This window comes from Polyergus mexicanus, unplaced genomic scaffold (assembly GCF_030449975.1).
Source record: "Polyergus mexicanus isolate NDT 795.1 unplaced genomic scaffold, iyPolMexi1.0 SCAF_6, whole genome shotgun sequence".
In the NCBI taxonomy this organism is placed as follows: domain Eukaryota; kingdom Metazoa; phylum Arthropoda; class Insecta; order Hymenoptera; family Formicidae; genus Polyergus; species Polyergus mexicanus.
The window spans coordinates 9,545,509-9,559,485 of NW_027223326.1; the positions used below are offsets into that span (position 1 = coordinate 9,545,509).

The window sequence follows — 13,977 nt, forward strand, 5'->3', positions numbered from 1 at the left end:
CTTTCAGTTGATACTTTCTGCTTTTACATCGCGTTATATCAAATATTACAAACGCATACGCGAAATGCACACCGACGAATATCGGCAGCCAAATATGTCGCGCACGAAACGTCGATGAAATTTCACGCCGCGGCTTCAATAATAAATCAAATAATATTGAATGATGGTTCATTTATGAGCTCGGATTTACAACATCGCCCATTTCTATTCACGCGGGGCTCAATGATGCGTTATATATCTCTGTACTTATATTAGCTATACATTGCTGAAATTTTCATCCAGCCATATATTATAGAGGCAAATCCGCGTTGCATAAAATGTTGATAAAATATCGCATAATTTGACACACATACATTCTTAGATCCGTTCTGATGTTTATTGAATATAAAAATAATGCATTTTTAAAACGCATCAGGAATAATCGATCCTTCTCGTTATACGTGAGAAAGTAAATGTATTTTTCTACATCTCTTAATAGATCCTGATAAAGTAATATAAAATATTCATAGTAAAAAATATTTATTTTTATTTCACTACACACAGAATTGGAAAGATTCGACTTGGAAAAAACACGCGGTTCCGTTGAAAAAGATAAGGCGATTTGTCGTCGGTTTTTGTCTTTTTCGCTCGTGAAAAATCCGGCAGCGATATCTTATTTTTTATTCCACCAAGAGCCTCAACGGGAAAGACCGAAATACCGAGAAATAATTTTTTCGCTATCTCTAATAGTTTCCGAGAAAAGAGACGCTTCAACATACACTTTACATAGTCGAGCGGGTACATGGAATACGACGTGGAATAACACGCGCATACATAGAGATTTGGTTCCTCCTGACTTGGTAGATGGCGCTGGACGGCGCGCTATATTCTCAGCTTTTTATCCGGGCGCTTGCGTGCCCCGCGCCAGTCGTCAATTGTCCTTCGCGTCAGCGTTATCGGTTATTCGGTTTTTTTCACCCTTGTCCGTCTCTGTTTTCGTTGGCGCAAACGACCGACGCGATACGGCGCTTGTGAAACCCGTAGTTGGCAAACGTCATACAACATGCAACGAAGTGACACTCGAATCGCGACGGACGACCGCCGGCCGTCCGGGTGACATCGTCCCGCGGGACTCGGCGTCGCGCCCGCGAGAATAATCGCGGTCGTTTCCCTCCCTTCTACCCGCGATCGCGAGTGATAATCGAGCGATATCGAAATATCGATCGAACGGATCGCACTCCCTCCCTCTCTTTCTCTCTCGATCGCGAGGATGGATCGTCTCTCGGAGCGACGGCGCGCGCGCCACTGTTGACATCGCGTACGACCGGACCGATTCGCAGCCGGATTATCCATCATTCTACGCGTCGTCATCGCGTGTGCCCGGTACTCGTAGGGCGGTCTCCTCTCCTCGTAGAATGGACACTCGTCGTCGTAACGACGGCGTTGTCAGCGGCGCGGTGCGCGCATCGATCAACCCGTGAGGGCAGGCGACCCTCGTCGCCGAGAGACGGCAACGGCGGCGAGACGCGAGACGCGAGACAGAGAAACGCCAAGTTGGCCGCGCGAGAGTCCCGACCGTTTCGCTTTACGCGACATCGATATTATAAATCCCGCGAAAGAGAGGAGAAATATGGATGTAACTCGTCGCCGCCTTCTCCTCGTCCCCGGGCAATGGCAGACGCGCCGCGGATCGGCCGCTCCGACGGCGGTTTCCGACGGACGACGCGGTTGAAATAAGCGACGAGCCGGTGATCAACGACGACACATATCGATACCTGTATCGTTCGTACGCGCGCCCGCGCGCGCGACACCGCGCACTCGCGGATTTGTGTGCCTGTGTGTGCGTGGAAATAAATAAATAGAGAGAGAGAGAGAGAGAAAAAAACGTTCATCCGTCCGTCAGAGTGGCATCGAGGAGGAAGATCGCGTTAACGAGATCAATCGAGACGATTCATCGATGACGCGCGTGTGCTGATCGGCGTGTGCTCGGGTGACCGGATACCTTCTACCTCTTTCCTTAACCCACGTAGAGATTTCGGTTGTGCGCGCGCGATCCCCGGAGCATCATCGGCATCACCGGAGAAGCGGAAAGAGCACGACGCACGACGGGGCAGCCCTCGGATATATTAATGAAGATGTACCGCGGATTGATCGATCGGTTGCTCCTGCTAGCGGCCTTCGGAATCACGGTCCAAGGTACGTGATCGTTTCTCTCGCTCCTCTCACCCCCTTGTCGAATACGTACCCCATTCCCCAATCTTCCTCCCTTCTACCCCTCCTCTCTTCTCCCGCTATCCTATGATTCTCCCTAGCACGCTCCGCTGCTTTTACGGTCCAGCGGTCCCCCGTGCGTAAATAATATACAGGGTGTCCTCGTTCTACGCGATGGCGATTCGATGACGCGATACGCGCTCCTGTATCGACGCATTTAAACGAAATCTCGGATATTCTCCCACGGATTCTCTCGATCGCGTTTATCGCCAGATAAGCGAGCGCACAGGCTCGGCAAAGCGATTCGATCGGCATCGCTGTTCGCGACGGCGGCTGCGGCTGCGGCGGCGAATCCTATTCGCATAAATTGATTCGCTCACCCTTTCCCCTCTCCCCCGTATTGTTTCGCCGATCTCGTTCCGAATCTCGAATCCGCGCAAATCGAGTTCGCGTTTAACGAGGACTGCGCTTTGCGACTTAGGCATTCACCTTTGGCCAGTAATATTATTCGAATATATTATTTTTTTTATTTAGAATAATAGATTAACTCACGTCTGTGTAGTCAAACATTTGCATTACGGATAAAACAGGGGAGATAAGATTCACGTAGCGCTATGCAGCAAGTACGAGCGAAAGATAAACAAAAAGTAATATATATATATATATTTCGATTCCGATCGAGGATTATTAAGGTGTATTTTCGAATATTTCTCTCTGTCTTATTTTTTGATAATAGAAAAGAAAGAAAATATTGTTACAAGAATTTCATTTTCTTCATATTTACTGTAATTGGTGACGGTTATCGATGGCATCTGCGATTGTTTAAAAAGTAAGACATGATCGATAGATAAAGTGCAAACAACCTTAAATCGTTTGAACGGGGAACGATTATTAAAGGCCTCGGAGGAACACTTCGATTCGCTAATACTTACGTACGGACTCCGGTATCATTTCGTTCGAAATCAATTCTGTTAACCCTCAATTACTTTGATGGAGGCGCACATCTGACCCCGATGTAGATAGCTTACGAGATATCACTTTTATCTTGAACTCTGACTCGTTATATTGCTCAAATGATTTTCATATTTTCCCCTCTTTTTACCCTGCACCTAATTAGAACGCAAGTTATTCCCTTTGATGACGATACACGCTAATTTCGACGAGTTTATTAAATTTCACTTTACCCGAATTTTTTTCCACGTACAGATTTTTTGTAATCAACGCAGTCGAGTTATATTATTTCACGGACATATCTTTGCTAATCGTAAAATGAAAATTTTATATTGCGTTTTGAATAATAATAACCATAAAAAAAATACGATATTATTTTTCACAAAGTTATTATACTACATTACGTTAACTAAACGGGTGACGGCTGGAAATGAAATTTTTGACGGTACAAATGGTTTTTCTTTTTCTCTCTCTTTTTTTTTCTTTTTAATTTACGTAATGTAGAGAAGCACTATTAGCAAATTTTGCTCCGAGTTCGGGAGAACGGATTTATGCTCAAATGATCACGAATATATTTACCTGGCACGTTATACACGGCTGCGTATACCGCGGTCCACCGATATCGGGTGTAGGAAAAGCAAGATACGAGGAATATTAAGGGAAAGTTTTCCGACGCGGATGGGTTATTTATTTTAGTAGTTTTTCCGCGCGGCGACCGTCTAAAAATAGACCGGCTACAGGCACGGTAGGCTTTTTCGATGCTTTATTTTTGTTTACGACGCGATGTTTATCGTTATTAAAGCAAAATTCCGCATCTCCATTCTTACGCGACCCGCGCATTGCGTTTCGTACGCAGCGAGCGAGCATTTCAAGATATTTCGCGTTTATTTTTTCAAATCGCTTTTGTTTGTTTTTTCAGACAAACAGACGTAATTTCGTCGCAACCGCGAGGACGCATTAACTTTTTATCGAGGATTAAGTAGAGATTCCACCGTGCGTCACACGCAGACGATATTTTCGATACGATATTACATTCGAAACGCGTAATATTGAACACGTGATATCGAAAATTTTGATGTTTACATGCAATCACGAAACATTTCGCAATTTTTTTTTTCTTTTTTTCCAACACGCGGTGAGAAGAACGTTCCTCGTAGGAACTTTTGTGGAATTTCGAATTAAGCGAATTAGATGTAATATTCATTTGCTTAGTCGACTATTTCAATTTCCTCGAGGAGGTACGCGGGAACAACTCTCTGTTGAACGCAAGACGTTATATTGATTTCCATGTATAATTACGCGCGTGTGTTGGAAACAAGGGTGAGCGGCACGCGACACGATTATACTAAGCCACATTGAACAATGTGTAAATGATAAATTAAGCCAAGTTTATCCCGTTCCGTAATTTCTTGTACAATTCCAAGATTCTCTCTCTCTCTCTTTCGTTCTTTGATCATGCTCTTTCGTGTTTCAACGTCTCTCTCTTTCCTTTTTTTAATTCTCGCACGATCGTTCACCTTTTATTACGAGTCCTGATGTAATTGTTGCCGTGTTATTGGTTATTACGTGGCGTCGGGGCACGATCGCCCTCGATCGGAAATACGTTTTAAATGTCCATTACGTGCGCGCGCGTCGACAACGATTGATCTTTCGCGCACGACGCGATTAATCTCCTTCAATCGCCGCCGCGCCGACAATGCATGACTGTGAAAGAGAGAAAAAAAGAAAAAATCGCGGTTTATACAACGAGGAAGAAAAGCCGTCTCTGCTTTCGCAGGTGTCCCGGCGTTGACGCGCGTAAGAAGCTATCTGTGTTCCTCCGACTATTCATGTCTCTTTAGAGCTCCTTTTCACGCACAGGCGGTTTTCTCTTTCAACCTCTCGCGCCATATTTGCCGGCTCCCAAACGGGGCGATGCGTATGAGCTAGGATGTATAAATGACAGTTTTGTAAGGCACGAGCTAAATACGTATATATCTCGCTAAAGCTCGTCGCTTTTACGATGACGAGACACGTATGGTATTTTCTAACATTAATACCGATTGCCGTAAAGATTATCGACCCTAGAAAGCAGTTAAAATCTTTTTACGTACAGGATATATTCTCGCGTAATCCGAATTTTTTTTTTGCGGAATATAATATTTAATTTGAAGAGATTTATATTCGAAGAAAGTTTCAAGAGATTTATATAAAGTGCTAGAATGCTAGAATATATGTACCATTAAAAAAAAAAAAAAAAAAAAAAAAAAAAAAAAAAAAAAAAAAAACGTGATTCACAAAAATTACTTTTGCAAGATTTCTCTAAGATGCGTGAGTTGTCTTCCTATATATATTTTCTTACATTTTTTTACCTTATAAAATATATAACGAATAAAATATGATATCATTTCCTCAATATATATATATATATTTTCTTTTTACTTCTCTCTCATGCTGAAAGATGCGTATGTTTTCACAAAATTAGCTTGCGGATGGTGTCGCGGACGGAAAATTTCGTCAACGACACGCGAATATTGGTCCCGTGCGATCGCGATAGGAAAGACGCCAGCATTCGAATTTTCGCATCGCGTAACTTTACGAGGCATTTTCCCGACCGCGGCGCCGAATCGACGCCGTCGATACTCAACGGGGGAAAGGGAAGCAAGGCTCCCCGCCTTTTATGTCGGGGAGACATAAAATGCGTTACCGCACATTTTTGCCTTTACCGTTGATATCCCTCCCGACATATTTGCGATGAAAGTGTTTGCAAACTAGAGACCGCGTCTCATACGGCCAACTAGGCGTGGTTACTCGCGATTCGCGATGTACGATGCTCGACGGAATTCTTCATATCGTCGTAATACAATAAATCGTCGCCTTAATCACGCCACTGCATTTAATATTATTATCGTATGTGTGTGCCGTGCGAATAAAATACGCTTAAAATTTCTATCGTTGGATCCTTGGAATGTAAATTAAAAGTGCAAGATTATGAGTTTCATCCCTTCGCACAATATTTTTATAATACAATTATTTTGTTATAAACTTTATATTATATTATTACTTATAACAGAGTCCTTTAAAAATGGAAATTACTCTCGATTTCGCTACTTGACGCTTCGCAATTTATAATTTTTTATCATCTCTTTAAATAAATTGAAATGTATACGAATGTGATCTATTCGGTAACTTTTCGAGCAGTTTATATCGAGCGGAAATTTTAACCGAACCATCATGGACATGCGAGTCGTTTCATACTCGGCGCCGAATATCGTCAAAGGTTGCCGCGAATGCGTGGCTAACAACAACGATGCGATGGGAGAGAGAAGGAAGGGGAGACGAGGCTTCGCTCTTCGTGAACCAGTTCCAGCTTTATCGATGCACCCGCACTCCCGGGATATCGCATACGCGGCCGGCGAAACAAAAACGGCACGCGGATGAATAATTTATGGCGAAAGACGACCACCACACTAGGTTGCCAGTTCCTCTCCTTTCCATTTCTCCCCCCCCCTCCCCCTCCCCTCTCTCTCTCTCTCCCTCTCTCTCTTTCACTCTTTTTCTCTCTCTCGTTGTGTCAGACGACAACGAAAGCGGACGCGCACGAATAATTAATCACCATCTATAGCAGGAATCTAAAGATAGTGTTTCGCGACTGACTGACGTGTACATATGGTCTTTGTTCCGAAGCATCGCGGCTCGCTCGTAAAAAACGGCAAGTGGATAAATGCCGAGAGTTTTGGTCCCGCGACAACGGCCCGATCGTCTAATAAAAAAAGGACATCTCTCTCTCTCTCTCTCCTCTATGAGTGAAAGTGTGATTTCGCGTAAACACGCTATCGCGCGCCCCCGCCTTCCTTTTTTTTTTTTTTTTTTTGCGCGCGACACTGATACCATGATTACATGAGATGCAATTAATGCATATCGCATCGAGCAGCGTGATAAAGTTTGATATTCAAGCTCGCCGTTTTACTCGGATCTTGCCTATTCGTTTTGCGATTATCGTTCGCGAATGACGTATACATATAAGTCAAATTCTAAAAAAGATTATGGAAATCCTGGAATAATAGAATCTATCGAGAGAGATCCGTAATTGAAACGTATCGCGGTAGGCGCGAATCGTCTTGTATCGCCGCATCACGCCCGACCAGCTGGCATAATGACAGATATTATAGATCGATCGGATTCCATATATGGTCTTTAGGAAGCTATGTATAGAGTCTGAATTATGTAGGAACCCTCTATGTGCATCTATGTATTGCATTCACATCAGTTATTAACTTGGTTCAACCATTTTTATAGTTTAAGCGAGTAGGAAATAGATCTGATAAAAATTATGAGTTTTCTATTGTTAAAGAGAATATGATATACATATATATCGATTATAATAGTTATGTAGATATCTATTCGAAGACATCTGTGAAGTATGTTAGTCTGAGAATAAAGAGATACGAAGAAATCGTTCTCGATTATCAATTACGAGTAAAATATTTGCTATATATTGTGTATATATATATATATATATATATATATATATATACTAGAATATTTTATAATTGACGATATCTGATATTTACATATATGTGCCAGAATATTTTATAATTAAATACGGGAAATGAATCAGATTAATGAAATTTTATAAAATTATATTAAGTTTTAAGAATATATAAGATATTACTCATATTTCTCTCAAGTGGAGTTCATATTTCAATAACGAATTTAATTGTACATGTATGTGTGAAACAGTGATTTTTATAGTAATCTGTAAAAGATATGCTATAAATCTTTCATAATTGAGATTGGTTCAAAGATTTTGAGAGACTTAATAAGAAGTATAAAAATTGCCAAGGAGATAATCAATAAATTCAACCTTATAGTCGAAAGAGAGAGAGAGAGAGAGAGAGAGAAATCTTTTTCAACCGAAGAATCTATTTCAACGGTTGTTGACTTTCCTTGTTTGTGAGAAGATTGGTAGACTTAATTTTTAAAATTGTTAAAATAAAAATAAAAATCTTTAAAAAATTCTTAGAAAAGTGAATTAGAGCATTATCTGCTCTATCGAAGCCTTTAGAGAATATACGCTACCGGAATTTGATGCGAATCTGGCAAAACACAAACACGTGTATATGGAGAGAATGTCGAGACACACGAGTGAATACGACGATGAGAGAAGCAAAAGTAACGGAACGGAAAGGCTATACGTTGTCATTCGGCATATTGTGGCGTTCGCGAGAGGAATGTTAGTTACTTCATCACACTCCTTCGACTCGTTCTTTCGCGTTATCGTACCTTAGCACGTGTGCGCGAATGCATCGAGCACTCGGATGAAATATGCCGTATGTCGTTAGGATGCATTCTTGCGAGGGATTCTCTTTTTTTTCTCTCTCTTTCTCTTTCTCTCACATTTCTTCTTACTCTCTATCTGCGCTCGCTCAACAGGAGTTGCCAGTGAGAAATCCGAATGGAGACTAAAAAGGGCTGATCAGAACTTGCTCGAGGTCTCCTTCTCTCTACCTCGAAATGACAAGTGACTTGGCGTTATCTTTCACGGGCCGCGACACGTACGCGCCAAGATACGCGATGTCGTACTAACGCTCGTGAATTCGGGCCTTGGAAATTAATCGTGGCGATTATGCGTCTGAGAATCGGCGAACGGTGTTACGGAATGTCGTGTCTGTATAATTTCTTTTTTTTTTTTTTTACGTTTTCGCACCGTCTCATGGCGCGAAAATATAAATGTTCCGCGAGATACCGTTTTATTATTCCTTCTGTAATATGAAAGATTATTTTAATGCACTCTCTGTTTCCTCGGTTATCTTTTGAATTAAGAGAATCGAGTTTATCTAAATAATTTCAAGTAAGATTCGCTGCTCGATGCATAACGTATCGTGAGATGAATAAGAACATTGCCCGCTTACGTCGGGCTAAAGAGGTCAACGGCCTTGACATGGTTGCGACGTTAAAAAGTTGGCGAAAACGTTATTTTACGTTTAACGATGCGACGGCAGTCGTTAAATAAACTATTAGTGCAGTCTAGCGAGTGCGCGGTTAAACTTTTCTCACCGCAAACATCTCCGTTGTTCTCTCGTTCGGGATTTAATGGGCGAACGAAGATGACGGACTTTGAAGGGCGCGCCGTCAGAGAAGCGACTCGACGACGGTGGATTTTCCGTTATTTCATACGGTACAAAAGCGCAAGATCCAGCGCGCTTTAACCGTGGAATGTAAAACAGCGTTGGGGACTTTGTACTCGCGGGGCACGACAAATCCGAGAATATAAAGCACATAGCGGCGGATCTTGTCTCCGCCTTAGTAAAGCACCTTCGTCGTAGCGAGGACAAGAGGAAATGTCCGTCTCGTTTATTTAACGCGCCACGCCAGCGCGTAATTTGATTCACTCGTAATAGAACTAGTATTTACACCGGCAAAAGTCGGGAATATAATGCGCGTGCGATAGTTCATTATATATATATATATATCCATCTCACAAATTTTCATGAATCTGTTCTAGTATAAAAAAATGTTTTCTTACTGTTGAACGCATTATATGCAAAATATGATTTCATAATTTTAATCAACTTTATATTAAGGCTGCGCTATTCGCATCTCAACGGTAATTCAATTTCATGCTTAATTTCCTCGATATTTAATAGCAACGGAGTAACACCGAATATTATATCCGAAATAATTGCGACAAGAACGGCACGGCGATTTTCCACGAGTGCGCGGCTCCCGCCAATTAAAATAGACGTTCGGAAAACGGCTTATTTTCAAGCTGAAATTCTCCACGGGCTATTACGGCGCTCTGAAAGAAAGCACTGTCCAAAGTAGCGCACGATTAGGACGGTGAGCGAAAGAAAGGGAGGGGGGAATGAGCGAAGAAAAAAAGAGAGAGAGAGAGAAAGCTCTCATGACACACGTATGACACATCAAAGAGACTAATTTAACGAAACCGGGCTAGGAGACCGGGACGACCGCGACAGGAATCGCTTGTTTGTAGGAGCAACAGCTAACGTTTTGTTGCCGGCCGCGCGTAACGACGATGATGGCGACGACGATGACGACCGAGCGACCGAGAGATCGCAGAAGATCGCGCGCGATATATCGGACAAAGGAATCCGTTGTTCGCGCGCGTTGCAGGCCCTTCCTTCCACGCCGGTCGAGAGATGTTTTCTCAACTTCGCTCAGCAGCCAGTTCGACGTGAGACGCGCTCTCTCTCCCTCTTTCCCTCTTGTTCGTTCTCTTATTGAGCGCTACTCTTCTGCGAGAAGCATTTCCGTCAGAGTAGTTCGCCGTCGCGCGATCCGAAAGGGCGTATTAGGTCCTATTATTTCGCGCGAGTACCATTACGGATATATAATACTGCGCCGGCTTCTCTATCAAGATGGAGCGAGTACACAGATGGCCCGTATGAATGCATCGAGAGAGAGAGAGAGAGAGAGAGAGAGTAGTAGTTGCGGAAGAGAGGCACAAAAGGAGCCCGGACGGCGCGACGGTCTAAAAATTTCAACGCGGTTAGATAGAGATCGTAGCAATATCATTAAATGAAACGTGAATGCTTCAAGTATATCTGAAATCGCGTCTCTTTCTCTCTCTCTCTCGATCTATTTCTTCAGCTAATCTGAACACTTTCTTGGCGAAAGAGCGCCGTCCTCTTACCCATTTCCCACGTTAGAGATGATCTCGAACCAAAATCTTTCCATTCAAACAAAATTTGAACTTTTATTGCTTGTATTCTGCGAAAGTAATTCTCTCTCTACCGCGTATACCGTATCTAAATTAATTTCTTAATATCGATCATAATTAAGCACCATTAACTTTTCATTTGACGCTGCGATGGAGAGAGAGAGAGAGAGAGAGAGAGAGAGAGAGAGAGAGAGAGAGAGAGAGAGAGAGAGAGAGAGAGAGAGAGTAATCGCATTCTGTATATATATTCCAAGCGTCCTTCAAGATAATCCCTAACGTGTCACGATATTCTCCACGACTGGAGCGAAGGATAGAGCCTCAATATTCCGATATCATCTTATTATTGTGCTATTATACCCCGTCGCTCGCGATTAGGGCGCCTTTAATATTCGATGTTGCGCGCCGCTCTGTCGCGACAGACAATTTCGATGCTGGCACACGCGGCTGGCTCTGGCTGACTTGCTCGGTTGATTCTCCATCTCTCATCGGGAGAGAGCGATATCTTTCTCTCTCGGCGCGGATAACGCGCGGCAGAGGGCTCGTGAAAGATGTACGGCCCGAAGGTGTCTTCGACCCCGTTAGGTTCCCTTTTTCGGCCGTAAGGGCCGAAGATGTGGGGTGCGAGAAGAGAATCGCAAGGGGGAAAACGCACGATCGATAAGAGCGCCTCGTAAGACAATTTCTTCTGGGGCGACGAGATAGAGAGACTGAGATGGATAAAGTGAGAGACGGAGAGAAGCGGCTTCTTTCCACCCATCGCCATTTTAGGTACAGGTGTATGCGTGCGCGCGCACGGGAAAAGAGGGCGAGAGGGTACGAGAGGAGCCAAGGGCGAAGGGGAGGAGAAGGGAGGAAGGGAGAAGGTTCGACGTGGGTGAAAGGGAAGAGATGAGCTCCCTCGTGCGCGGCGGCGGGAAAAGGGGACCCTTTTCCCAAGAAACGATCCTAGTCTCCCTGAAACGGTCTTATTTTTTTATAAGTTTCGGCGACCCCGCCGAAGAGGAGTCCCGAAGGATACGCGCCGCGAGATTTCTTCTCCCTTCGTCGACGAACGAACGACAACTGTGCCCACACGAAGGCGCCCTTCATCTTGGAACGTGACTGCTCCTTATACCGGGTGATTTCGTCACGACGATCGTTAGTATATGTCGGATATAATACCAGGATAAGACACAAGGGGAACGCGAGGAATAAATGTATAAATCGATATAAATATAACAATATAGAAATATAAAGTATATTAATATTTATATTTAAATAGAAATAAATAAATAAATAAATATATATATATATATATATATATATATATATATATATATATACCATATATACACTCTACGAAAAACGTGATGAATTGCAAGACATGTATTACAACTTTGTTTAAAAATTTTGTTTTAAAATACGGGCGACGTATAAATTTTCCTTTTATCCGTATTTTTTAAAACAAAGTTGTATACATATTTGTCTTGCAATTCATTACGTTTTTCGTAGAATTATTATTTGATCGCGTATTAGTTGTATACGTTGCTGCTATCTCAGCTGTTATTAGGTCCGTGATCGATGAACTTGAGCAGGGATTTAAAGCTCTCGGAACGCATACCAGGTATCGATAATATGTAATCGGAAGGTATTGGTATCCGTAATACGCAATTGACTACGGGCTCGAGTATTTCGAAGCTCGTAGTGGGCATTGATAATCGATATCAGGTAGATATTAATCGCCACTTTGAATTCTTTTGACTGAAGTTTTGCTGTTTTTCATCCATTCATCGTAGCGCGATTTGCGCGACGCGCGTATTCGGCCATGCGAAACAATATTTCAATTAATCATTCGCGTGATATCGTCAGCCAAAGTACAATGAATTGTTACATGATAGATTCTCTCCTACTCTCTGTTTTTCTTCTTCTCTCGCTTGCATTGTAAACAGTGATATCTCACTGAATGAATAATTGAGTAGAAGTAGATAACAAAATTTTTCTCTCTCTTATTATTTAATTAAATCCCAGAGGATTTAAAATACCGAGATTTTAACTCTTGCTAATTATTAAATTAATCAACATCAACAATGTAAAAAGATATTTCCATTTTTATTATCTAAACTTCAATGGAAACGTGACGTGACGTCTAATTAACTCGTTGCCAGGCTTTACCACCATTTTCCGCGCAAGCAAAAATGCCAGACCATTTTAAGTGTGTACCAGTGGTTAACTTAGGTATAAATATTTCAACCTTTTCTCAGCCCGAGGCTATGAAATAACATCGTATATACTACGAACTTGAAAGAACAGTGTCAGCAACTCTGGCATTTTCCGCAAAAATTCCGCTAGAGAATTTCGATATTTTTCACAACATTATTACCTACAACGCGAATTATTGAACACCTTTTAAAACTCATTATCCGTTAACATTAATAATAAATTAATAATAACATTATATGAGATTAACATAATGTTACTATAAGTAAAATATGGGGAATTAATTTATAATAACAGATTTTTAACGCTGTTGCGGATAAATTATTAATCGTGTTATGGAAATTTAATCTATATAACGTGATAAATCTATCGGCAGATCGATAAACCGTTTGTTCCAAAGCGGATCATCTCTCGCTTAAATCTAATTGAGCGCGACGCGAGTCGCATTCCTCTTCTTTCCCTCATCCTCGGAGAAATCAGCCCGTTCGTTAGCGAAGGCGTTGTAGCTCTCGCGACCGTAATAATTTCAGGCGCACAAAAGAAGAGATAACGATCGAGAAGTGGAACTAACCCGGAGGCCACCGAGAGAGAGAGAGAGAGAGAGAGAGAGAAAGCGCCGCTGCCACCAAATTAAAATCACACTAAACTACCGGCAGCGCCGTAATTAAGTATTTCTGAGGCAAAAGATCCTTTAGAAGCTTTATCGAGAAAGAGATAGGGGCTGTGCTCTTTCCTTCTATTTCTCTTCCAGCCTGCGATTCCCCTCGTCGGTGCACCCACGCGCACGCACACGTGCGTGCACTCGCACGCGCACGCATTTAACTGCGGGGCCGGTCTTCGTGTCTCTTTCTCTCGGCTCGCGCGCGCGTGAAATGCGCGCGCCGAGTCATCGCGCAACTATTCCTTCGTCTATGGTAGCCGCTATCGTCGTCATCAAGCAGCATCGAGGAAAGAGAGAGAGAGAGAGAGAGAGAGAG

General features: G+C 42.6%; 1 protein-coding gene across 1 annotated transcript in view; it reads left to right on the top strand.

Annotated features, from left to right (window-relative positions):
- The first annotated feature begins 915 nt into the window (after positions 1-915).
- The window catches only part of LOC138934241 (roundabout homolog 2), an 88,299-nt gene continuing 75,237 nt past the window's right edge, over positions 916-13,977 (top strand). Inside the window, exon 1 of the mRNA XM_070297784.1 lies at positions 916-2,175. Within this exon, the coding sequence (XP_070153885.1) occupies positions 2,109-2,175 (67 nt within the window). The 5' untranslated portion in view covers positions 916-2,108. The remainder of the gene's footprint in view (positions 2,176-13,977) is intronic.